A 27981-nucleotide genomic window follows, 5' to 3' on the forward strand; every position below is an offset into this window, starting at 1 on the left:
ACTCAGAATCACCCATGGAGCCGTTTTTGGGGCTTTTCATGCCGGACTATTTTGAGTTGGGCGATGGTCTGCACCTACAGACCTGTACACAGAATCTGGCGACCATCCAGGTCATCTTCTGATCTTTGCCTAACAGCAAAAGGTCAAATTTTTGCTTTTGCGGGAGGTCTGCGAGCCTCACCAGTAGGGGATCCAAGATCTTACTACGTGCCTCTTCATAAAAGGGACATCTAAAGAACAAGTGTTCTGGGCTTCCTGTCTCTCCCAATGGGCAGGTGCAAAGCCCTCAGTTTTGATTTTCCCCACCCCCGGTTTAGTTGGGAGTGCAGAGATTACGCAGGCATAATTGATTTAGCCATAAGTGGATGCAAGGTGCAGGATGCACCTGGGATTACTGCAGCAAATCAGCAGTAAGGGCTGTTTGTCCATTTTTGAAAACACAAAATCTAGACAGGAGCGAGAAACCTGTGTCCCTCCAGATGTTCTTGGAACGCCTGTTCCAATCAGCCCCCATCCAGCATGGAAAATGGTCAGGGATGTAGAGTCCAGCACAATTTGGAGAGCCCGATCTCTCATCCATTCTCTCCCCATCCATCTATGAAACCTCTCCCTGTTGTGGCATTTTTTGTAAAAAACAATTCTTTTGATTTTTAATACGGGGGTGGGATATGCAAAAAATTCACCCCACCAACAGGGAAATCTATTCTGCTACTTGAGGCTTCTAATGCGTCAACTGCGGTGCATGTGGATACTGGAGAGGGAAAGGGCAGGAAACACTGCGTATAGTGCAATTTAGGGATTGTTTATTCCATATGCTTCGACATTTTTTGTCCGTCCACCCCCTGCCCGTCTCTCAGGTGCTGCACTGCCTCAACAATCACAAAAAAAGCCCTCCGTTTCCTAGCTAAAAGCCGCATAGAGGAGACGAACAACGGGCCGCCTCAGCGCCAGGGCGCAGCCGCGTTCTCTCGGAAGTTGCGCGAGTGCGGACGCTCTAGGAAGCTCCGCCGTTTCTTTCTCGGTGGTGACTTCCGCCTCCTCGCTTCTGTGCGTTAGTTCGGCCGAGGCAGCAAACTTGCCGCCATCATGATGAACAGCGGTGGCATCGGGGTGCCTCTCGGCTTCCCTTTGACCCCTACTTCGGTTATCCAAGTCACCAATTTATCATCGGCGGTCACTAGCGAGCAGATGCGAACGCTCTTCGGTTTCTTAGGTGACATCGAGGAGTTGCGTCTCTACCCTCCGGAGTAAGTTGAGGCCCGAGCAGGGCCCTCGGGGCCATAGAGAATGGCGGGAATGACAATCCTTGAGGCAAGGGGAGAGCGAGAAACGGACCGGATGCCGCGCCCGCCATCTTGCTTTCGGGTGCCGAGCGTCTCTCTTCATAGTGGTTGCGTCATTGGGCAGCATCTGTTTTACGAGAAGGAGAAGCTGCCCGTAATTAAGATGGCGGCCAGTGACTGTCTCCCCCCACCCCTCAAAAAACCCTGCCAGTTTCTCCTCAGCCGCAGTCCTTCAGCGTTTCTCTCCTTTTCTCTGGGTGATGATTCTGGGAAAGGTTGCGGAGGCGAAATGCGGGCTCCCTAGAGGCCTAAGCCGCTTTTCGTGCTTCCTCGAGGCTCTCATCGGCGTTGCGTTTAGCAAAGACGCCATGTAGGAGAAATCTGGCTCCTCGGGGATCCTGCTTTCCTTTCCCCCGAATCTCGTTCCTTGCACTGCGTTGCTAGGCTAGTGACTAGTTACTCGGGAGTAAGCCTTATTCACATCAACAGCGCTTGCTTCCGTGTGAAGCTGCCATCCTTTGCATGCAGCTTGGGAAGATGTATCATTGAAATTAATGGTCCTTACATTATAAGGTTCCAATAAGTACGCATAGGAAGGGATTGTAAGGGATGCACAGTAGACCATATTTCTTAACAAGGCATGAGGGAAAGTTTCATTTATTTTACTAAGTGATTTTATATTTTCTGCCTCCCCCCCCTTTCCCTCAAGCACTTGTAAATGGCAGAGAGATTTGGGACTACTCATATGTGTAAATATGAATGGGGTGTTAGCAGAATAAACTTTTAATTGGTATTAGTGCTTCCACCTTGTGCTTGCTGGGAATAATAATAATAATAATAATAATAATAATTTATTCATACCCCGCCCTCCCCAGCCAGGGCTGGGCTCAGGGAGGCTAACACCAAATATGAATTACAATAAAACGTAATAGAAACAACAACAACAAACAAACAGTTAATTAAAATATGGCTTAAAATACACAAACAGCCTAGAAGTAATGGGAAGCTATTGTTTTTGATGTGCAACCAGGAACTTGTCTTATTGTGCACCACTTCTCGCTTACTGATATTGAATCTCTTCTGCCATTCTGTTTCCTGTTACCTATTTTGGAGAGATCCTTTCTAGCTTTTCACAGATTTCTTGGGATTTTACAATCATAAATAAATTGATGCTGTTCACCTGCACTCTTCAAACACACTCCTTAAGATCTAGTCTTCGCAGACTTAATCAGCATATTATCAGACAATGTTATACAATCCTAGGTTCTATTAATTTAAGCTCATGGGAGAGCCGACTGCCCCAAGAGTTCAAGGTGTCAACTTGTGCGGAATGAAGTGGCTGCATTTGACAAATACTTAAATATTAAAATGTTCCCATGATACTTTGTAGAGTTTATGCCAGGGTGATTAAAAATGAGTATGCAGATTCAGCATCAAATGGGTGGTAGAGACTTCTTCTTAAAGGAATTGGCTGTGTTTCCAGAAGGATACCAGCTATAAAAGTGTTCCACCATTTCTTAAAAATCTTAACTGAAGATCTTAAAGCACATGCAGAAGTTTGCCTAATGTACAATTTTATTTCATTTAACTGTAGCATCGGTCATTTACAGAATGCTGTTAAAATATTTTAATTACTGAATTATATTATATTTATTATAATTAAATTATATTTTAATTACTGAATGTTTCTTTGCTAGTATTTGAATTATTTTTAGGAGAAGAGTTTTATTTATATTCTGTATTAAAAAGTAAAGACCAATGCAGATGCAACATGATCATGATTGTTAATTGTGATTAAGAAGCTAGGTATAGTAATTCAGATTCTAAAAGCTGAATTCAGGGTTTTTTTTACCATGATTAAGGCTGCTCAGTGTTCATTCCTAACCATGGTAAAGGGTTTGTGTATGCATTGATGAAACATGTTCACATGAACTAGAGAACCTGTAGGTGGATATAGTGCAGTTTTACATCTTGATCCCTTAACTGTAGTTAATGGATAAGTTAGAGTTATATTTGTACCAGCCTAAAGTCATCTGATACTATGTGGAAAACCTATTTCAGTTTTCATGTTCTGTAGGTCTGTAATTTTTAGAATTAAATTTGCATTAATATTTATAGTTGCATAAGACTAGCAAAAATAGATCAAAACTACAGCATCTAATTGGTTTTCTTTTTCTTGCAGCAACGCACCACTTGCTTTTTCCTCCAAAGTATGTTATATTAAGTTTCGGGAATCTTCAAGTGTTGGTGTGGCCCAGCATCTAACAAACACGGTTTTTATTGACAGAGCTCTGATAGTTGTGCCCTGCGCTGAAGGTTGGTATTTCAGATTATACCTTTGTTTTGATAGTCTCTGTTCTGTGAATTTGTTGCTTGTGTTTTTTCAGCAACTGGGAAGGCGTTGAAGCTATTACTTATCTTGCTTCTCTTGTAATAAAAGCGAATTTGGTAGGAAGGAAGACACTTTCTTTTTAAAATTTGTATGGAATTTAAAAATATATTTTACATTAGGTTTGAAATGTGTGGGCATTTTCTCTTATAAAATGTGGTCATGTTTCATTTATCTTTTGCAAGGATGAACATTTGCTTCTTTCACTAAAACTGCACACTGACAACTTCATCCTAAAATTGTCCTAGCCATCTGTCTGAAAAGGAATGGGCAACACAGATGGAAGTGAAACTACATCAGAAAATTCCAATCACATATTCACACACCTCTGATACAGTAGGAGCTAGACCCTACTTTCTTATTTTGGTTGTAAGCTAGGATTCTCAGGATTCAAAAACAATTGTAGTGAATTACTTGGGTGGGCTTAATTAGAGTAATGGTATATCCCATCCTAATGACTCATTAGTAACGCATTCCTAAGTTTGAGTTGTTAGTGAATAACTGGGTGGTTCTCTAGCTTTAATGTGATTGCAAGTATGCCTTTATGCTGCTTTCACAATTGTGTAGCAAATCACCTTGTAATGTTAAGGACGACTTCAGCTGCTCAGATAATAAATGATAGAGCCAGTAATAGCTTTGGGTCTGTTAGTTGCATAGGTATATATCTGAATTCCAGTTCTCTAGTCATAGTTTAGAGAGGACAAAATTCTGTCAGAATACCATGCACATGTGGGAAGGGACAGAGATAGGGAATTGTTCCAGCAGAACCTAGTTGGTAGAAAGGAAGTGTCTCAGAAGCATCAGCCAAGATCCACAGGTGCACTTAACTCCTATTGTTCAGGCAGAAGTTCAAAGGTGATCTTGGCCAGTGAACAGAAGGGAAATGAAAGGAAGTAAATAAAACAAAATTCTAGAGGTGGTCTTGTGAGCCAAGGATGGAGGTCATTAACTCAAGATACATACAGGCTTAGAGTATGGGAGGAATTTAACCTAGTACCAAGCTTTGTGAGCACAAGCATTTCTGTGCCCAGTGCACTGTTCTGGGATTCTCCCCAAACCCCCAAGCCAATTTCAGGTGCATACATTGTGGCGGGGGAGGGGGAGAGGCCCATTGCACTAGTGGAAATGCTTGTGCTGTTGTCTGCTATCAGGACCATCCATTCCTATGCGTTCAGAACATGTATCAAAACATTTATTGCTGAAGTTTTGGTACTAAGCTTTAGGATTTCAATTCCAAAATAGATAAAAACAGTGCAGATATATAAACGTATCCTTGTAGTAGAACTTTCCTATAACAGAGAAAGGGAATACATCTATTGAAATTTATTGACCCTTATTTCTGCTCTCTATCCTGAACAGTTTTCAAGAATTCTTGGGTATTTTCAGAATTAATAAAACCTGCAGTCCTTTTTCTTACATTCATAACTATGTTACATTATCATTACCCAGTTACATTGCTAATTGAAATGTTTTATTATGGTAAATTAATATGACTTTGGTGACATAATCTCAAATGCAGTAGAAAAAGTGCTTCTGTGCCATATCACAGGCTTGAGTGTCATGTCTTCTAGCAAGATTGTTTGAAGTTGTGGAGCACCATTGACGTGGCTTTCTGCAGCCTGGAGAGTGTGCCTTTCTGTGGACCTCAGAATTTCTTTTAGAAATATTGATATATGGCTTTTCTGATTGTGGAAATGTAATATGCGCTAAAAGCACAAAAAATCAAAGAGTTATCATGGGGGTTTCTGTTTGAGAGTTGTGTTTCTGTGTTCTTTACTTACCATTTCCCTTTCTGCACTTAAACTGGGTAATGTTCACATGTAGGGCAGTATCTATCTAAGTTGATCCATCGCAGCAAGGTAGATGACTTGTGCAACTGACCTTCTAATCACCTGCCCGCCATGCTCCCTAAATCTATTCCTCCACCCCTCCAGGGCAGATTTGGAGAGGGCACTGGATACATGTGGGGAGGAAGTTACGTTACGCAAGCAGAAATCCTTGTGCTGGTGAAAGAGTTAGTTGGATACTGCCCATACCATCCAGTATGGAGTTTTAGTATAAAGTGTGCATGACACTACAGTTCTATTCTTAGTATATATGTTCCGAGAAACAAAACCTCTCTTCTTCCCTCTGGCAAAGCAGGAATACATGCATTTCTGGAGTAGGGAGATCTGTGCCTACTCTTACCTATATGTTGCAGATACATAAGAGCAAAATTTCCAGCGGTCAATTCTAACGCCTTAAAAGTACCATTAACCAATCAGTTATGCCCTTTGTTTTAGTTTTCAGTAGTTTTCATTTGTGGCTCTGAGTTGGTTCTTAGCATGGTTTATTCAGGGACAGGAATGGCACCACTTGTTGGCATCCATCTGTCTGGAGAGACAGTGGAGTGCACCTCCAGGGGTGAAGAAAACCGCTGTATTAGCAGCACCAAAGTGACCTCCCTAGGGTGCAAGCCTGGGCAGTATGTTTAGATATCCTGTGCTGCCCAGACAGCAAAGACCTCTTGGCCTCACTGATATGCTGATAGGAAATACACCAAAGCACTGTTTGATCCCATTTCTGGTATACCCTGACTCTATAGTGATACAGCTAGGATTATTGTGGGGGGGCTCAGACCCAGACAGCATGGCTTTAGTCCAACAGCATCTGGGGAGCCACAGGTTCTCTACCCTGGTGTTATTGGAATAGCTTCACCAAACTAAAACCAAATTTCTAAAGTCAAGAGAGTATATGAATGTTACCTACCTTTATCTGAGATTGTTATTCTTTGTTTTGGGACTGATACTTTGGGCATGGAGAAGAACAGTTTTTTATATTTTATACTTGCCTATCTGATAACAACACTGTTACTGTACTAAGAACAAATGAGTGTCCTATGCTACCCTGCTTTCATGGTCTTTCGTTTGCTCTCTTGTAACTCCCATGAAAGAAAAATAGCTAAGCACATGAGATAACTATTTCAAACTAGTAAAGGTAATAAAATCAACCCTCCAGATGGAAAGTGGCTGGTGAGGAAGGGATACCCTGGGGACTATAAAAAAGAAGACCCTTCCTTTTGTTTCCTTGTACCCAATTGCTTCAGGGTGCATGATGGTGCTCCATTACCCTGTTATTTCTGCTGATAAGTTGTTGGAAGACAGGGTTATGCTCAATAAAATAACAGACAAACTTGTTTGCATGCTTACACAAAGCTTACACAATGTTTAATGTGTGTAAGTTTACATCCAAAGTTGACTTGCCAGAGAGACATGATGTCATAATAAAATATCTAGAGTCAATAATAAATAGAATAAATACATATATACATACATAGTGCTGATCATTAATGCTGTGTTTGGGTACAGTTTACAATTCTAGAAAGCATACATTACCTATTAAAACCTGTAAATGGAAATAAAGAACATGTTAAATAATGGACATTTATCCTGACAGCGTAAACTACCTTAAAAATTGCTGCTTGTACAGCTTCTTAAATAGCACTTACAGTGCAATCCTACTCAACTATATTCAAAGAGTTCAAGGTGGCTTACTTTCAGGTAAGCTTGCAGAGGATTTCATCCCTAATTAGGACTGGTAGTCCATGCAGGCAAGGAATTTCAAAGATGTCATTTTCTGAAGAGGAACATCTCAACATAGTTCTCTAATGATGTGTTTTTTAGACTACTAATAAGAATTCCAAATCGTTTTAGTTAGAAAATGCATAGTCTGGGCAATGGTTAAAACTTTATGGCCATCTTCCTTGAATTTACCTTCCACCAAATGGGGAAAAGGAGCAGACTGTAAGAGCACTGGTATAATGTGCTGTTTTATCTACGCTTGCCTACTAGTGGCTGGTCTCTCTTGGAAAATCCAGATGTTGCATAATAATTTTCTTGCGGGAATGATAATTGTCTAGAAACCTGGCATAGAAGGATATGGGGGTGGGGGTGAAAGAGAAGGAATTCAACAGCTTTTAAAAAAATACTTCTGTCTGTCAGAAATTATTCTCCTCTGAAGGCCCGCACTGGGCATTAAACTGGTGTTCAATGTATAACACAAACACATTTCACCACTATTCACATTACTAACCAATATTGTGACTTTGGCAAAAACAAAAAAAAAATCATTACATTGTCAAGATGTGGCCCCTTTCCATTGTATGTATAACTGAAATCTCTCGAAAAAACTTGTTCTGGTTTGAGAGAGGCCAATATTGAAATGTATCAGAGATGCCACTTTTAACCATCATTCTGAACTTTTTTATGTCCACATTTTCTGGAAGATGGATTTTGACTATTAATTTGGTTTTGTATGTTTTCTCTGTGTGATATTTGTGCATTATTAGATGACTAGACTGGCCAAGGCAGACCTGTTACACTTGCCTGAGTTAGGCATTGTTTGCCATGCCACTAAACCTGCCGCCAAGTGACAACTTCATGGGGGAATGAGAGCGGAGTCTGGCCTGCAGAAGATGGACGCCCTGTCTCTGTTTTTATTATTTTATTTTGCTTTCTTTTCTCTTCTTTTTGTTAATTTTGTCCCTTTTTTGCTTTAATTCTTTCATTTCTACCTGTGAGCTGGTTCTTCAGTTCTGTAAAAATGGTGTTCTGTTATAAGAGTTCATGATTCATTTTAAACTTGACCCTATGAAATTGTTCATAGATCAACCAAAAATTCCAGAGTTTAGACTTTGTAGTTAGATTGTAGATACAATCCTAAACATCCATAGTTAGAAATAAAAGATGAATAAAATCAATAGGAATTACTTCTGAGTAAATCTTATTTGAAAAGTGAAGTGATCCATTTGTTTCCATTGGCTCATATTATTGAAGCTTTTAGATATATGTGGCTTTTCTGGACTACAATCTGAAGACTGAAAATACTTCCCCCTCCCTTCCCAGAAGCTCTCTTACTAAGCAACCATAGCAAGCATAAAAAAGATAATGGCTCCCTTCACATGTTCACTGAGTTGTTTGGGAGCCACTTTCCCACTGTGTTCTTGGTGGCAGTATGTATATGAATGCTGAAACCATATGAGAGAGCTCTGTGAGGAAAATGCTTCCACATGGTTGGGTGAGTATGTGAACGGGGGGGGACATTGTTTTTTCAATACCTATACCCCGGCCTGTTTAATTGGCTGTCGTATTATTTATTTTGAAAAGAAATAAATAATACTAATATTCTTAATTCATTTCTCAAAAAATAGGAGAAAGCTTGGAAAACACTCAATCGTGAATTGAATGTGAAGTATTGACCAGTGTTTGTTTTATATACTGTCTTCTCTTTACTGTAGCATTCTATGGGAAGACGGCAAGCTGGACTAATTTTTCTCTTGAGTTGGCTCACGCTTATGGCATATTCTTAGATACAGCAGAGGCACATCATAGAAGTGTTTTCATTGTCAAGTTTGAATATTTTCTGTGTAAAACTCAAGAAAAATACCAACATTCTTCTGTTACATTTCTCTGAAGTAGAGATGAGCGCAAATTGATATTGTCATCTCTTTCATTGTTCTCTTTTTCAATAAAGATTTTTGAAATTTCTGGGAATTTGATGTAAGCAGCCAAGGAATTATATTGTTAAAAATAGATCCTCCTGAAGTTGCTGATTTTGCTAACGAGCCAAAATTTAAGAGTTATTCTAAAGCCACTTGAATATTTTTTTTTAAGATATAAAGATTACTTCAAGTGAGGGTAAGACACCAGAGGTTTTAAACTGACACAAGTAAATTGACACAAATAATTATAGCGATCAATCAGTTTAAAATGACATGGTCTAGCTCTGAATGAATGCGAAGTGTGTATGTGTGTGTGTTTGCGTCTGCGCGTGCACACTTCATATCATTGCTTTTAAGAATGTCATTTTAGCCATTGACAATGCTTAGTGTTTTATACATAGAAAGGAGTTTCAACAAAGATGGATATATTTTGTGGAGATTGAAACTACTGAAATATGTTTTTATTTTTTGTGGACTTTAACTCCATTCATCACTAAGCTGAGAAATGTATAGATATATGTATAGTTAGGAACAAAAGATACTCTTTAGGTAAAGAATAGTTTTGTTGCAGAGAAGTTGTAGTTGTGTGTGAAACTAGTTTTCTGGATTCTAGTTTATGTTTAGTAGTTTTGTTCTGATCAGACATAGAATTTTTGATGTTTCAGTTTTGATGATGAGTTTTGTTTTTTAGTAAAGTCTGAAAAAGCCTTTACTTGTAGTACTTAAGCTTGGAAGTGGTCTTATTTATTCCCATTGATTTTTATCCATGTATTATCTTGAAGCAACCTATCAGAACACTGATGTACTTGAATTTTATTGTAGTCGAGAGACACTGGCTAATTCATGTGTACATCTTAGACCATAATTTGGTTCTTACACATGGGCCTTGTGTTTTGCCCAAGAAAAATCAGGAATAATTGATCTCTATCTGGATAAGAAGCTATTAATATTTTAATTGTAATTCTTTATTGCTGCCTTAGTATTGGCTTTGGTTTATTTTGTAATTATATGCTTCACAAACTCAGATTGCCTAAGGAACTTGAAAATCACAGTTTAGGTCTTCAGGCAGCTTCTAACACCAGAAACTTTCTGAAGTGTAGCAACCTTCCAGAAGTTAATGCAGTAGTTCGAAAGTTTGCCCCATATTATGTCTTTGATTGTCTATGGAAATGAGGACTGTAGCAGTAGGAGAGGGGCAGATAGGATGTTAGTGGGTAGGGATTTAAAAAACTACCAAAAGGGTCTATCTCACTCTCTCTGGAAATGTCATTAAAACACCAGGTGATTTGAGGGCTCAGTGGCTTAGGTTGGTTGTTGTTACTTTGACGAGTAACACTTAGTGTTACTTCAGACAAAGGTGACTTCTAGGCAGAGTGCTTTGCCACATGCAGGTAATAATTTCTGGTCAGTTTTTCAAATAATTCTGGTTTGTGTGTGTTAGAATTTTTTATGGCTTTTTAAACTCAAGTTGCTGAAGCTTAAATGGAAATCACAATATTTAGCAGCTCTTAGGATATCTTAAGGAAAGACTAAGTGGGTTAGATTTAAAGCACGCTTTAGTCAAGTTCATTTTAAGTAATAATCCAGTGCAGGCAGTGGTTGATTATAATTAGTACTAAATGTTGGGTTAAGATCCCAAACATATAGTGACATTATTGTTTATTTTACTGAGGGGCAGCCATGCTTCCAGAGAAAATATATAGGGATATCAGCAGAACTTATTGTCACCTGACAAATAAAGATGCCGGACAGGTAGTCATACTACCTTAGTTATGTTTACGTGATGAAGGTGTAGTGCTTAACAATGGTTTAGGCACTCAGACATAAATGCTTATGTCTGCATTGGACCAATGAGATTGAACAAATATTTTGGTAAATGCCCCGCTACCTCCAGATGTTAAGGAAACTGGGTAGTTGAAGTACCTAAGCTAAAAATCAGTGCGGTTCTAGGTTTCTTGCCTTGCTTGAGTTGTTGTACTGGACTGACAAAAGGCAGTCATCTGGTAACATTTTTCACTCAGCTATTTTAGCAGACAAAAAGGGCTGATTTTGGTTAGCACACTCCTGTTTCCTCTTTTTTTTTCCTTTTGACTGATTTGGTTATTTGCCATTTCTGGGGATTAAACTTTAAAAAATGTTCTTCTTTTCTGTATCTGATGTTCTGTGTGCTATTAGTGATGCAGCCAACACGAACGGTTGTCATGTGTAACACAACTTTCGATCACCGTGAAAACAACGTCCTGCGAAAGCGTCCATGCTTGATATCGTTTGGTTCATGAACATTAAGTTTCCAGTACAGGTGACCCATAGCTCAAAGTGTTAAATAATTGTCTACATTGTTCAGTTTTTAAAGTAATAATCCGGTAATGCTAGTTTTGCTCACTTGTTGTTCCTAGTGGAGCAGGGGCAAAGGAAAAACTTGGAATTATTTTCTTTTTTGTAAGGCTCTCATAGATTGATTTTTTTTCTTTACTATTTTTAAGTTGAAGGGTGTTGGTAAAAAAATAATAATAGAAAAATAATACTTGGGAGGTGGCATTACTTTTAGTAACAAAAATATTTGCTTCTTCAGGTAAAATTCCAGATGAAGCCAAAGCCCTCTCCCTCTTGGCTCCTGCTCCTACAATGACCAGCCTGATTCCTGGTGGAGGGTTGCTTCCTATACCAACACCACCCGTGAGTTCAGTAAGTAGATATTTATGTAATAATTCTACTTAAAGGGGATGCAGGCTATTCAGTTTTGTTTTGGGTGCATGTTCCATTACATGGTAATGATTGCAGTAATTGTCTTGAATCTGAAATTATTCAATTATTTGAAATTATTAGGACCAGTCTGAATGTCGCAACACAATGAGCAATATCTAGAGTTCTCCAGAACTCCTTGTCAGGCTGAATGTTAAGCAAAAAATAAAAAAAGTTGGGTGGGGGAGAAAGCTGGCATAATGTTAAAGCTACAGCATCTGTAGAGTGAAATAACCTTAAAATGGACTCCAGGTGTTGTTGTGTACTCTTAGATTTACCATCTTCTGGGTGCTAAACTTTCTAGAATTGAAAGAGGACTGAAGTAATTATGCAGTAATGCTTTTGGTAAACATAGAAGAGGACTCCTCTTTTTAAGACATGTTAGTGACAGTGTATACAGCTTTTTACACAGTTTTCCTTTTACTTGGTCTGGTCAGCCAAGATGGTTTGTGGTCACATATCAAACGGCAGGTTTTAGGACTAGTGCTAACAGTCCTAAATTTTGAGGTGAATTTAATTTGAATCAGTCAACAGTGGGAGGAAAACTTTTCATACTTATTTCTGTAAAAACTATCCTCTGTTTTCAGATTGGTATTTCTCTTGGTCCACTGGGTGCGATACCAGCAGCAGCGTTGGATCATAATATTACAGCCATTGGAGACATACCGCAGCCGCCCATTATGGGCAATGTGGATCCTTCCAAGATTGATGAAATTAGGAGGACTGTATATGTTGGAAACTTGAATTCCCAGGTAAATGTCTTTGCTACAGTAGATGCATTAATGCAGGTGTGAGGAACCTGTGGCTGTCCAGGTGTTGCTGAACTACAGCTCTCATCAGCCCCAGCAAGCATGGCTAATGGCCAGGGATGATGGGAACTGTAGTTCAATACCAGAAAGGCCCAAGGTTCCCCACACCTGCATTAATGGAAAGTGTAGCTTTATATTCCATGGCTTGATAGCTCTGATTTTGAGCAAACTAAAAGAGCATCTGCTGCATCAGCCTTTCCCTGATGCTGTGTACAGAGGTTAGTTACAGACTATACAGCCTGCAAGAGCTTGAAAATGATTACTTTTCCTCCCAACTTGTATAGTATGGTGCTGTGCACAACACACAGGTCACAAGGCCCCTCTCAGATGATCTATACCAGAAGTTGCCAGTATGATCCCCTCCTGATGTAGTTGGACTACAACTCCCATCATACCTGACCATTGGCTATGCTGTCTGAGACTGATGGGAGTTGTAGTTCAATAAATATTTCAAGGGCACCATGTTGTCTCTTCCTGGTTTATAGTCTGCATTAGATGGACAGGCCATGCAGTATGGAGAGTGTCATTCAGGAGTTTACAGTACTGTAGTTGGGACTTGGGTATCTATTTTGGCTGGGTCAAAGGATATGGGGCAGGCTTATAAGTGAATGCACGCGATGTTCCTTGACTGAGCCCTCTTTCTTTCTCTTTAAAGACTACTACAGCCGATCAGCTTCTTGAGTTTTTTAAGCAAGTTGGAGAAGTCAAGTTTGTGCGGATGGCAGGCGATGAGACTCAACCAACACGTTTTGCTTTTGTCGAATTTGCTGACCAAAATTCTGTTCCTAGAGCCCTTGCCTTTAATGGAGTTGTGTTTGGAGATAGGCCGCTGAAGTAAGAAACTCTACAAATATTATCAAAATAAATTGGGAGGTATATTGTGTGTAATTACAACCCTGTCCTATAGAACTCTGCCACAGTTTTAGGAAACTACTGAATAATATATATATATATAATTTTTTTTAGCACAGAATAGCATTTCCATAGCAATATTTGCATGCATTTTTTATTTAACTCTGTGCAAGGGCCCTCTGTCTTTACTTAAAACCTAAATCGTGTTCATGTTGGCAAACAGATCTGCTGAACCTGTGTGAAAGTTTGCCATGCAGAAGTTGCCATTTCAATGGTACTTTAATCCCATTACCAAGTACCTGATAAAGCCTGTTAATCTGTTTGCCGTTAGTACTTTGGTAGAAAAAGTGCAATCTTATTCTTTTTAGCTGTTGCTTGTGTGCAAGCAGAGGCATGTGCCACAACAGTTCAAGTGGTATCCTCTGTGAGCTCTACCCTGTTTGCAATTTAATACCCCCAGGCTCCATACTGGTTCCTGTCCTGAAATAAAGACCACGGGCAACTCCAGCTCTAGAGATCAGAGGCAAGTTTTGCAAAATCAAGTAAAAATTGAGCCAACAAGCCAATGCTTTTATTTATAAAATTTATACAACGCTTGATTGTAAAAAAAAAAACCCAAAACCAAACCTCAAAGCAGTTTACAAAAGAGAAAATAGCAAAATCAAGAAAAAATTACAACCCTACTTTAAAACAACATACAAAAGCTAAAATACTAAAACAGATTGAAATTATTTATTTATTTAGTAATGGTGAAACAACTATGCAGGATAAAAGTGGTCTGGCATTCAGCATTTCAAACAGAACTCTTAAGTTTAAGTTGAAGCATTTGGAAGAAAACAGCCAAAATTAAAGCAAAACATGTGCAAAAATGTAGTTACCTGTTGTAATCCCCTTTTGGCTCGTTTCCATGTTTAGAAATGGGTGCACTTTGCAAAATCAAATACATATATCCTTTGCATGGAGCCAGCGAAACACTTATTTCTTTTGCCTAATACTGTATTTAATAACATTTGTTATTTCTAAAGTGACTTGACTATAATACAGCACCTGGAGTTTAAACTAAAAAGAACAAAGCTTGCACATAGACTTCAAAAAGCAACGAGCCTTAATGAGAAAAGGAGTTGACAGGAAAAAGGAAAGAGAAAGTCTCTTTTCCCAGGTGTTTAACAGAGAACATAAATAAAGGTAGATTTTCCGCCATCCCTTACCTGCAGGGACGAGATATAATCCAAAGTAGTTGTGGACTTAAGAATATGAGGCTTGTGCTGGTCCCCAGTTCTGTGGCTGACTGCACTATAAAATGAATATTTGGGTGTGAAGTGCCTATTTTTCTTCTGTGTGTCTAGTTCAACTACGTGTGCATATGTGCAATGACGTATAAACTGAATTGAGTTTGCTTGTTTAATTTAGAATAAATCACTCCAATAATGCAATAGTGAAGCCTCCAGAAATGACGCCACAAGCTGCTGCTAAGGAGTTGGAAGAAGTGATGAAGAGAGTACGGGAAGCCCAGTCTTTTATATCTGCTGCTATTGAGCCAGGTAGGATATTACTACTTTCTTGGAATACGACTATCTCCACTGCTAGGATGAAAGTATCTCCACTGCAATGAATCCTGGTGTATACTTAGAATAGCTCTTAATTATTTATTTATTTTTAGATGTAGAGAAAGGCCAGCTTGAGCAACAACCGGTGGACAACATTATTTTGTGACCCATCTGTTTTTGATGGCGTCTGAGTGGTTTTACACTTTACACCGTGAAGCTAGAACTGTTCATGCACTGGGTAGCACTGCTTTCTATTGTCAAAGTGCTGAATGGAGTCCTTTTTATTTACCGTAACATAAATGTATGGGGTTTTTTTCCCTTGTTGACCCCTCCTTTCATTAACTCCCTGTCTCCTCCACCTTCTCCCCTGCCAGGTGTCTTGCTTCTTCTTCAGTCTTTTCCTTTTATCTTGCTACCTACTGTGCTCACATTCCTCCTTACCTTTTTTCTGTGACCTAATCCCATCCAGTCTCCCAACCTTTTCTCTATATATCACAAATAACATTCCTGGTTCAGCAAATCATGGTTTGGTGAAGTGGGAATGAATAAACAAGCTGAGGTTGTTCTCTCTTTCCCACTGCCTTGCACACTCGGCTTCAGAGAAAACTTCCCAGTTTCTTAAACCGGTTTCCTGTGATATCTGAACTCATTAGGAAACTTCATTGCAGCCACTTCTTTCTTGGTTAGCTCTATTCTGAAACTGGGCAAGTGAATGAGAAGATTCTAGCAGTTTTGGCGAAGGGGAGCATTGGAGACAGAGATTTGGTTTATCTCTAATCTTCCTAGTTCACCAAACTCATTTGCAATCCTAGTTTATAGAGAGCACTCCTCCCAATCTTCTATGATAGCAGTTTCAGAAGAGTTCTCACTGGCAAGAGCTGACTGTTAAATGATTTTCTAATGAATGTTGAAATATTTAGCTTGCCAATTATTATTATTAATTGTAACATTTTAACCAATTTAAAAAGAACAAATAGCGCTGACTGACATGCAGTTCCATTACCTACCTTACAGGTATCTGGCACTTGCATATCAGATGCGTTGGGTTCTTTGCTTTTAAAAAGGTGTATGCTATTATTTTTTTAAAAAAATCAACTTCCAAATCCAGAAATATCTATTACTGCTTAAGAGGAAGATTCAGTTAATATTGTTTCCTGACCTGGCTGGCCAGAGTTCATTTGATTGAGCTGATCTGAAAATCGCTGGGATTAAATACATCTATCAGTGGAATAACTTTGACTAATGTTTGTCATCCGTATTCCCAATCTATTGCTTCATTTAGTGATTGGTTATAAAACATATATTATTGAAACCGTACTGTAGGGGGACTAGGTTTTCAAGCATCAACTCCTTAATTGTAATAGTGCTTTGGCAATAAAATACAGTGCTATTATGTGTGTTTCTGCATAGTTTTTCAAACTGCTTTACTGGAATTTGTGTTTCTCTCTGAAGTGAGTTTTGCCAAACATGTTTTAAACTTGTGCATTGTGGCGGCAACATAAATCCCATTCCTTATTTAGCTAGCTGTTTATAATTATCTGGTTTATGTGTACTGCTGCAGGATGGCTGCACTCAACGAATATATGCAATGACTTTCTTGGATGTTTCTGAAGGATTTTTGCAAAGAAGGAAGATGTGCAGAGAGTAGGCCCCTTGCAATATATGTGGTACATTCCACTTGTGCCAGATTGTTAGCTGGGATCTGTAAATATTCTGAGCTTACACTGCAAAGTCGTTTTTTCTCTCAGAGTCTGGAAAGAGCAGTGAAAGGAAAGGTGGTCGGTCGCGCTCCCATTCACGTTCAGTATCCAGATCTAGTTCAAAATCTCGAAGGAAAAGATCACACTCAAAACGCAGGTAAAATTCTCACGTATAAATCCTCTGAAAGCAACAGTTGACCTGTCCCTTCTCTGTTTCTTAAGGAAATTCAATTTAAGCCGTTAATACAATTTGTGGATGCTTGAAATGAAGAACTGTTTTGAATTTGAATTCCTTATTTTTCATGGCAAGATGGAAGCTGTAGTGAAACAGTTTCGGAAATGGTTACACAGTAAATCCTGCTGAATCCAGAGGACAAAATCTATCTGTTCTTCCAAGAACCTCTGTGCTTCCACCAATAACTGCTTTTGGGTTTTCTTTCCTCCTTCTCTGGGGAATAAAAAGAAGGCATACTCTCTTAGAAATTGGGCTCTTGAAAGGATGCCTCACTGCTGCTTCCTCTGAAAACCCAGTTGGGAAGAGGGAGAGGCCACACGCACTTCCACTGCCCGTTCAGTTTGTGGAGGTGATAGCTTTCTGCTAAACCCCAACTTGCAGAATTAAAAGCATCTTTCCTTTATTGAGAATGGGGCAGAAAAAAGAGAAGTGGTTTTGCTTCTGCATATTGGGCTTTTGCAGAAAGTGGCAGCTATGCCCTTTACAAAAATTAATGGAAAGCTAAGAGAACACCTTTCCCCCATCCTTAACATGTCACATCACTCAAAATATGACGCTGCTGTCTGTGCTTCTGACGTTAGAGGGAGAAAATTTCAGTGTCTTGAGTTTATTAGCTGTTTCCCTTTAATTTTAGCCTCACAGTATAGCACAATTTTTTCTAGTTGTTAGGGTTTTGAAGAAAAGGCGCAAGCGAAATAATGTGAGTTCAGCACAACGGAGATTTTGATAATAAAGTCAAAATAAAATAAAAAAATCGGAAGTGGCTGAAATGGATACAATTATAAAAACACATCTTACATTATACAAGGAAGGAAATAGGAAAAAAAGCTACCCAATAAAACTATATTTTGGAGGGATTTGCCACTCCTGTGACTGCAATGTCATATATTTAATATATAATCCCACAATAGGGGTGAAATCAGAAGGATCAGTGCCAGCCTTAGCTGCTTAGATACCTCGGTTTCTCTGAGATAGCAATGAACATAACTTTCTTGAACTAATGAGTATAGCATGAAGCTTGTTTCCATTACTAACCAAGCAGCTACCAGTAACTATACATTTAACTGCTTACATATAAGATCCACGTTGCCTTTATAAAAATTATACAAAATACATAATTCAGGTCTAGGATCACATTTTTATCTATTAAGTGTCCTGATTTTTATAATCACTTGTTTCAAAAATTCATGGACTTTGGCACAACTCTGCCACATGTGCCAATCAGCTCCCAGTGGTCCACAGCCCTGATCTTGTAATGTCAGCCAAACATGCATGAAGTTGTCCCTTAACATGCTGTGTCAATGCTTCTGAAGTTCAAGGATGGAAATCATGGCAACATGAGTTTTTAGGTAACTGAGGTAGCCCCCAAATCAAATGGTCTGTTTCCTCTTAATTTTCGCCCCGGAGTATACAGCAAGTAAGTATCTCAGATTCAGATGGTGTTTAGTACGAATTATGTCATACTGAATTATTTTTACATTTTGTTACATCAGTCTTTGTTTATCTAAATATCCGACATTGTTTTGTTCTTGTTGCCTCTTCGGTTTACAGGTCCTTTCTTTTAAGCAAAACCACCCACTACCACCTCAATTCTAAATCTGTTGTGATGGCAGTCATACTATTCAGTGGAAGTTTAATACACTTAAGTACAGAGGAGTGCCATGATGCTAATAAGCAATGGAAGTACTTGATTTAAAATGGGCCTTCTGTGTAGAGTGTGCAGTCCCATTCACTAGTTTCCCAGTTCCAGTACTGGATCTGAGAACATGGTTTTTTTATGTGTTTTATCTCTCTGTTCTTCTGGTCAATACAATAACAAATATTAAAATCACACAATGCAAGGAAACCAGAATAAGTATTTGATCAGCATGCTGAGCAGTATATTGGATGAGGTAGGTAACAGTTTGAAACATCTCAGTGGAACAGCTTTGTTACTTCTGTTGGGTGGCCTTTACAGTCTAGCCAGCAACCTGGGTGGTTTGAAGCAAAACAGGTCTGGGTAGTGCCTGAATAGCTGACCACCTGGAAACAACATCTGTGCTGCTTCCATGATAGAAGAAAGGCAGGATATAAATGTAAGCAAATAAATGAAAAACAAATTTTGTTTGTGGAAACTTACAACAGAACGTTAGCTCCACTTCAAAACTCCAGCATGCACACACACTCCTATTGCGTCAGATGAGTATTGCAATAAATAATGGCACTGAATAGGAACCCGAGCAAGTTCAGTGAAATTGTTTTGCAGATACTTTCATAAATGTTTTCCTGTACAAAATCATTTTGGGTGAGCCACAAATGTAATTTTATACCCATTTAGTTCTTAGCTTGCTGGACCTCACTTGGATCACAAACAGCAGCTTTGCTTAATCCTTTGCAGTGCATTGTATAGCTTGGTGATGATGACACACATTAAAATATTCAGGGAGCTTTCCAAAAATAAATACTACTGATGAAGGAGATGTATCTCTTGGGGGTATTCCTTCGGTATATGGACCATTTGAATGAGCCTCAATAATGAAATGCAGTGTTTCTGTCTCCCATATCCCCCCCTGCCCCCCCCCCCCAATCATGGGCATGTTATAGTAAATGTCTGCACGCAATCCAAAGAAGGGGTTGTCATTTAATACAAACTGCAAAGCTTTGTATGCATGGAAGCAAATTTCACGAGATTCTTCTCCCTCTGAAAAAAGTGGGGGAAGGAGGCCTCATTATGGAATACTTACACCACATCTTAGTTCTGTAAGTAATGCTAATTTGAGGTGGCACTTTGCTGTGCATTATTTTATCAGTTTGATTGCCTTTTTCAAACAATTTTGTTTTAGTTACCTCTTGCTAGGAAGCTAATTTTGATTTACATTCTCTCTTTTATGCCCGTTTTAAATATTGTTTGAAAAATTGTACATTATTTTGTACAGTGGAGTGCAAATTACAATTTGTATGGTTTATAATAGGGATTGGTGAAACAACGTAGTCCATAGCATTTATATTTGCTGTTGCATGCTATAGGAGTAGATCTCGCGACAGATCCCGCTCCAGCCAAAAGGATAGATGCGATAGATCCCGCTCCAGCCAGAAGGACAGACGGGACAGATCCCGCTCCAGCCAGAAGGACAGGCGGGACAGATCCCGCTCCAGCCAGAAGGACAGACGAGAGAGATCCGTCTCCAGCCAGAAGGACAGACGGGACAGATCCCGCTCCAGCCAGACGGACAGGCGCAGATCCAAAACTCCACCCAAAAAGCGCTCGAAATCTAAAGAAAGGCTGAGATCAAGAAGCCGGTCGCCTTCTCGGTGAGATCCTATGATTAATTTATTTCTTTTATGTTCCTTGTGAGGTATTGAGCGACTTCCTGAACATTAGATGTAGGGTTACAATCTCACCATAAAATGGTGGTTTTTGTAGCATCCCAACATTTTCACTCCTTCAGTATAATAAATAGCTCTAATTTTATCTCCTTTTTATTATTTACTTATTACTTGCTTAAAAGCATTTCTAAACTACTTAATGTGTAAAATATAAAAACAATATCCATGAAAACAAAAATTCAGCCCCCAAATCAATAAAACGGTATAAAAATCTAAAAGCAAATAAAACAGATTCAGGAGGTGTTACCCTTCCTTTACTAGATTTACTACTGCTCTACTAGATGCTCTTCTGCAATCCTGAAGGTATGCTTGAGGGTGGCAAGAAGCTCTTTAGTTTTTTGTTTTTTATAATTATTTTTATTAAGGTTTTTTTGGGGGGGGTTACAAGGTACATACATCATCTCTGTTATCAGATCATGAAGTCCTTTCTACAGATCAGTCATTTAATATGAGACTTTGATGTTGGTTGGTGGGGAGAAAAGATGTAGGGGTAGGAGGGAAGGCGGGGTAGTAAACATTAATTCTTTTACATAGTATAGGTGTGAGGTTTTTGTGTCAGCAGTTGACTTTAGTCCTTTGTTGTAATGAATGCTGCACAGTTTAAATTAATGTTTTCATTTTACAGGGAGAAGAGGAAGGAAAGCAAAGAGAGGATCATAGAGAAGGAAAAGATTAGTAGAGAAAGAGACAGAGAGAAGGAAAAAGAGAAGGATCGAGACAAGGATAAAGACAGGGGCAGGGAGAAGGAAAGGGGCAGGGAGAGGGAGAGGGACAAAGAAAAGACCAAGGATAGAACCAAAGATCGTGCAAAAGATAAGGACAAGGATCGGGAGAAGGACAAAGACCAAGAGAAGGAAAAAGAAAGAGACAAGGAGAAAGTGTCAGACACAGAAAAAGACAAAGCAGAGGATCTGGACAAAGTCAGAGGGAGGGAAAAAGAGACAGAGACTGAGAAGGAGGAAGACAAGGAGAAGGACAGCAAAGAACAGCTAAAAGGAAAAGAGGAGGACAAGGAGAAAGACCAAGAGAAAGAAAAAGCAGAGGAGAAAAGCAGTGAAAAAGAAAAAGAGAAGGAAGCAGAGAAGCCAAAAGATAAGGACAAGGAAGGAGAGAAGGCAAAAGACCGAGATAAGGAGCGGGAACGAGAGAAAGAAAAAGAGAGAGAGGAAAAAAGGAAGAAAGAAAAGAGATCCAGGACACCCCCCAGAAGCTACAGCTCCTCAAGAAGATCACGAAGTTCCAGCAGGTTCAGTTTTTTTCTTATCATTTTGTCATGCTTTGTAGATTTATTGCTTCTGTTTATGAAAAACATTTTTTTGGGGAAAATGTATTCAAATCAGTGTAGAATAAATCATGTCTTTAGAATTGCAAAGAAGAAGAAGGGATAAATACAGTAGGCTCATGTTCTAGGAGGCGGCGTGTGGGGTTTGCACATAAAGCCAAAATCGTATACAGAACAACCTCTGCACTGCTCCCACATGACCCATTTCTACCTTTCCGAAGCCAGTAAGCTAAGTGGCCCTTGCCCTCTTGGGAGGCTCTTGTGCGGGGTCTAGAGACTCCAACGAGATCTCTGCCTTGCGTGCATTTAATTTGTGTGATTGCGCACTGAGCACGTAAGGCTGATTAGGGGAAATTCTGAGGTTTCCAGAAGTGCAAAAAATCTTTATGGAAAATCTCTCTAAGGTGTGGTGAACTGAGTGTGCCCAGTGGCCAGTGAATGCTGACAGTTGGGTCGGGGGAAAGCAGAAAGGAGGTAGAAGGGGAAGGCATGGCTGGCTGACTAAAAACAGTGAACAGGAGCTCTCAACACTGCAACATTTTGTTACAGTTCCCACTTGTGAATTGTAATTTCCAACTTTAATCTTTAATTACTGAATCCAACAGAGATAGACGGAAGAGGAAGAGCCGAAGTCCCTCAAAGTCTCCAAGATCATCTAAAATTACAAAAAGGAAATCCTCTCGATCTCCATCTCCAAGGAGGTAAGTGTATAGCTCTATCACACAAGGTCCTACAGTATACACTGCAGGCTCTCCCCAGTGCACACCTCACTCTGTTAGTGGTCATTTTACTAGAATGACGAGAAATTGGGGTTGGCACACACACATGCATCCTGGAAATACTTATATTGAAGTGTGCTGCATAAAATGTTAAACTCAAATTATAAGGAAAAGGGGATGTGAATTTTAAGACTGGCATTTGTATGAGCTGGAATATGGATGCACTTTTGATTTCTTTGCCAGTGGAAAATTACTTTCAGTAGAGCTGAGTATGTGGAAAAACTGCATTATACTTCTGAGAAAGCATCAAGCAGTTTACAAAATAGCAGTTCATTCCTGCTGGATAATTATTTTACATTTTTATAGCACTTGCATGTTCAAAATCTTCTTACATATGTTGTCCTGGGAAGCCCAGCCAGATGGGCAGGGAATATTATTATTATTATTATTATTATTATTATTATTATTATTATTGCAATAAGATTATCCCAGTATTGCAGCTGGGGGAATGAGGCTAAGAAAACTAGTTAGTTGCCTGAAGCCACCTGCCGCATCTTTAGGCAGAAGCAGTATTTGAAGTGGGCACTTCGAATTCATGGCTAAGACTGCAGAATTATTGGCCCCATTCAGCATAAAGCTGGAGAAAGGAGACAGAAACATCAGAAAAAACTTTCTGACAGTAAGAGCTGTTCAACAGTGGAACGGTCTCCCTCATGAGGTTGTGGACTCCCCTTCCCTGGAAGTTTTTAAGCAGAGTTGGGTGGCCATCTGTCCTGGATGCTTTAGCTGAGATTCCTGCATTGCAGGGGGTTGGACTAAATGACCCTCAGGCCCCTTCTAACTCGGCAATTCTACAATTCTAAGCTTGTTTTGGCTCTCTGCTTTAAATAGCAGGTACAAAACATATGTTGTAATCCACATTTTGCACGAAAGATGAGCCAGGGACCATCTCTCCCTCTTTATTCTGCCAGTGTTGGGAATAAGGTTCTGGCTTGTCTCACTTGGCTAGTTTCTTGCCATGGTAGAATGTCAGACCATGTTATTGGCTGCTCCTCTCTGCCCCTTCATGTGGCATGTTCAGCATTTGTGTGAAATTGTCCCTATGTGCACACAGCAGATGTATACAGGGGAATGTGAACAGAGCATATATGACCTTTATAATTGCAACTACTTCAATCTTATTTTCAAAACAGAAATAAGAAAGACAAAAAGACCGATAAGGAGAGAGACCTGAGTAATGACAGAAGAGAGAGGGAGCGGTCTACCTCCAAGAAAAAGAGTAGCAAAGACAAGGATGTTAAAGAGAAATCTGATAAAACCACAACTTTGAAGGTAAGCCCCTGTGAATGAGTGAGCAAGCAAGAAATAGGTGTGGAAAAGAATGCTTGTCATTGACTGTTTGGATACCTCCTCTAAGGTGGTGTTTGGTGATCATTGGTTGCTTCTAAAGTGCCTAGCACCTCCAAGAACATCTTGATCACTACAGGCTGGGTGGATGTGGGGAATCTAAGGAAAATGTAAATTACACTGCAGTTGATGAATAGGACTAAGTAGACTACTTAGTAGAGCAGTGCACATGCCATTTAGCAGTATGAAGCTGGAAGGTACAAAGTGGTTGCCTGGAGCAAAATGTCAGGTGCCAACAGCCCACATGCATTATCAGCTCTTGAGAAACAAGAAGCCAAGGCTGGCTCTTAGCGGAGATCCTTCATCAAGGTATCTTTAAAATATTACAGACGAGGGCAACAGAACATGACCATTACCCTGAGATTATCTGTAGTGCTCTAATGAATTGGGGGGATCCTGCAGAATGATTTTTTTTCTCTTTTCTTTTGATAGAGCACCTTTGTTGTGTACTATACATGGCTGGGTGGTGGTGGTGGTGGTGGTTATAGCAGTGTCATCTTGTTGGACTGCCTTATTTCAAAATCCAAGATGATAAGGAGAACATTCACAGTGTCATTTCATGTTAGAGGCAACAAAATCATTTATATTGGCCTGCACTGTTACTTTCCACTCTGAGCTGTTTGCCTATCCTCTTAGAACTGGAATCAGTTCACAAGATTCGCAAAGTATAGCAGGTGGGGACTACCTCAGCAGGAGAATCCTGTCCGTTTCTGCTTCAATACAGAAATGAGCTATGCCTACACCGCTTCAAAAGTATCAGGAGTGTTCTTAGTAGCAAAGCAAGTCCTCGCTGTGTTATCCAGTGAGCACTTGAATGTGTGAAAGAGCCACTGTGGATCGAAAACCACAAATAAAACTTTGTATTACTTCACATTAGCTTGAACACAAATACTTTTTAATAGTGTCAAGTTACACATTGTACTGCAAGGCCTCAAGAATTGCACGTACTAGGCTTGGTATATTCTCAGTAGTAGCCCCCTTCCCTCTAGAACTCTTATGGAACAAGATCTCTTAGTGCTGGTGTTTAGGAATATGAGTAGCTGATCTAGTTTGCTTCCATCCTTTATTTGAACTTGAGGTTCTGGCATGGGATTTCTGACTGAGATACAAAGAACTACTTTGGGACATGCCTAGTGGAACCTGATTTTTGTTTTGAATGGGAGGTGCTTGTTGCCATGGTGCCTGGTGGTAGGGTATCTCCACATCATAGGGTTTCATGGCAAGTGACGTTAAAGAAGCAGGTATGAGTATAGCTAGGTATTTTCTGGGAGTTTAGCAAAAGAAATGCAGAGGTTACTTCACCTAGTTCCTAGTCATGGGTTGGAGAAAAGAAGACCCCCTGTGAAACTTTATCCTAGTTTTGGTGGATCAGGAAGATACAGCCTCCTGGTCCCTCTGATAGTTCTGGATACTAAAGAGCCCATCATTTCCAGAAACACAGACTTGCAGAGCTGGCCTAGACCTCAACACTCCTGTCTCTAATATTAGACCTTGGTCCTAGGACTCTCTTCTTGTTCTCCTCTTCCTCTTTCTGTCAGAAAACCCAAGCTCTATTTCAGTGATTGAGGGCCACATCCTATAGGTCCTCTTGTCCTAATAAGCTCTCCTTTAGTTTGTCTCCCGCTGTATTATTTATCCTCCAGGATTTGCTTTGACCATCGCTCTGTCAGCAATGCCTGATGCCGTATCACAAACTGCTTTAAAGAGGACCATGTCATATGGGGGTGGGGAAGAGGCTTTATTGAGCCTGCAGAAGTAGTTGTGCAATTTTAAATACACAGACACTAATATTTTAATCGGGAAGACAGATTTGGCTGCTCATATCTATTCTTAACAAGTGGGCATCTTTAAAAATAAAATGCTATAACTAAAGTGATATATACTAATCTGAAATGTATCAGAACGTTATTACGGTCTTTTTATTCTACAGTTTTTTGCTTTTTAAAACTTTGTGCAGGATAAAGATCTGAGTAAAGAGAACCAGAATTCTGAAATTGACGAAGTAGAAAAGGAAGACACACCTCCTGCAGAAGAAGTCAAACTACAACAGAATGGGAACTGCCAACCAAATGAAGAAAACCTCTCAGTTAAAACAGAAGATGTGTAGAGGACTGAATGGACCTCTGACCCAACTGTGGAAAGAGACAAAGCTTTTCCTCCCCTCCCCCACAACCCACCAAAAGAGGATAAAAATTACCAAGCAATCAAGCGGACATGTTGTGTTGTGCTAGCAGCACTCCGGGTTCTTTGGGTGGTTTGGTCAACTTGAAGATGAGCAAGAAGCAGCACTGACCAGTAGGATCTGCTGCAACAAGAGCCAACAGCATTGGATCTGATCATCTGTAGGAATCCATGCATTTCAGTGATAAGACTGGTTGACAGCTGTTACAAATAAGTGGAAAGCTGTAATCTGTTCTACCCACAAAAGTTGCTGGGGATGCTTTCAAAGTTGTTAAAATATTGGTAGTTTGAATTTTTTTGTTTTGCTTTGTGGGTTTTTAAACTAAACTCAATGTGATATGTTTTGATAATGTGCTTGAAAATGGTGCAGAGATACACATGCTTCCCTTGTTGTTGTACATGACAGTGATGACAAGTTTTATCCTAACACAGTTTTACAGTTATTGTGTTTATGCCCACAAAGGCAAGTGAAGATTCTTTAATTTGTTGCTTGTGACTTTCTTTTTATATTTTTAAGTAATTTCCTTATAAGACTAAAAGCTTTCTCTTACTAGTAGTTGATCAATGCATGCTAATGTTCAGATTCTAGAAAGAACGGCCATGTTTATACTAGATTTCCATTCTTCCAACTATAAGCACATCTCTGTAGTAATCTCCAAACAACTGGCTTCGTTTTGAGCTATATTGTAGTGTGTCCAGTCACCTGCAAATAGGACAGATACCCATGACAAGATTGTTTTGTTTTTGAGTTGGGATGTGGGAGCACAAGCTAATGCTTTAGTGCCTTCTTTGAAACACAGAATAGTGATTCCTAGGAATCACATGTTATTTAATTCCCTCTTTGTCTAATCCTTTATCTTCTAGATGGTTCTATCACAATAGTAGGTAAGCATCTGAGAGGTCAGCCTTGTGAGTACTTGGTGGTTATTTGATAACAGATTGAAGATATGTTTAAGTGGAAAAAAGGGTCATAGCTGAAATCAAGATTCAAGGATCATCATATAGTGGACGTGGCCCTGTCTGCAATCCAGTTATCCTATAAATTAACTATAGTGTATGCCAAACTGATGAATTGAACAGTTCTAAGTAAACGTATATCATAACCGAGTTGTGGACTGGGTATCGGAATCAAAAGTGCCCTTTTAAAATAGTTATCTTCTAACGCCAGTTGTGAAGCATGACAGGAACAACTTGCAAGTTCTCCCTGGAGAAGACATAAAACCACACAGAATCCTGTTTACTTGTTGAAAAATAGCCTGTAAGAGAACAGCACCTGAAAAATGCAACTCCTCTCTGAATTCATTTCAGCATTGTAAGACTGACAACAAAAGGTTGTACCCTAAGATAAGATTACACTAAAATCAAGAAGTGTTTTGAATATAATATAACACAATCAAATTGCCTTACCTCACAGGAAAGAGATGGAAAAGCCAAGTAAAAACTAGCTTTCATTTTGTGTTCTCTAAATTGCACTTAATGCAAATGTAAACCTTTTATGGTAAATGGAAAAATTAAAACATGCTGTAAGGAAATGAAGCCCATTGATTGTGACTCTGCTTTAATAGCCCATTGTTTTTTGTTATAGTCAAAAGTTTTTCCCCTCTCCTTTTGGCCTCTGTGTACATTAAAACTATAGTGAATGCTTTACCATGTAAAGTATGGACAGTCATTTTTTTTTTTATGTTTAAGCCACATGAAGTTGGCTGGCAAACAGCTTATTCTGATAATAAAGGAATGACAAATCTCATATGCGTCTTGAAAGACTGAAAGATTGTGTCTTGGAACAACAGCTGTCATATTTATGATGTGTAAGTAGCATAGAGTAAAGATTGTATACTTGTTATCTTTGGTACTATCACTAATAAAATTAAGTATTTTAGAGGGAAGTTATTTTTTGCTCACTTTTTAAAGGAATGCCTGAAAACGGATTGTTTACTAATGGAGCTAGTATTTTGACATGTGTGCTTTGCATTTGCAGTGATAGCAAAGA

At 39.4% G+C, this 27981-nt stretch overlaps 1 protein-coding gene across 6 annotated transcripts; it reads left to right on the plus strand.

The window, feature by feature from the left end:
• Positions 1 to 1038: 1038 nt before the first annotated feature.
• SREK1 (splicing regulatory glutamic acid and lysine rich protein 1) lies at positions 1039 to 27877 on the plus strand. 6 transcript variants are annotated; one of them, XM_082191773.1, is made up of 13 exons: positions 1039 to 1247; positions 3466 to 3599; positions 11724 to 11836; positions 12481 to 12645; positions 13358 to 13536; positions 14015 to 14077; positions 14965 to 15095; positions 16850 to 16958; positions 20043 to 20327; positions 21028 to 21648; positions 22290 to 22385; positions 23597 to 23735; positions 25768 to 27877. In XM_082191773.1, exons 1-13 carry the CDS (start codon positions 1087 to 1089, stop codon positions 25915 to 25917), a joined length of 2346 nt encoding a protein of 781 aa, XP_082047899.1. In that variant the 5' UTR covers positions 1039 to 1086; the 3' UTR covers positions 25918 to 27877. The 6 variants fall into 6 exon arrangements, with proteins under 6 accessions (XP_082047899.1, XP_082047900.1, XP_082047901.1 ...); XM_082191778.1 differs by lacking the exon at positions 1039 to 1247 and adding an exon at positions 11327 to 11450; XM_082191774.1 differs by lacking the exon at positions 14015 to 14077 and having other exon boundaries at positions 1040 to 1247.
• The last annotated feature ends 104 nt before the right edge of the window (positions 27878 to 27981 follow it).

Source organism: Podarcis vaucheri (genome assembly GCF_965113315.1).
Source record: "Podarcis vaucheri genome assembly, chromosome: 11".
Lineage (NCBI taxonomy): Eukaryota > Metazoa > Chordata > Lepidosauria > Squamata > Lacertidae > Podarcis > Podarcis vaucheri.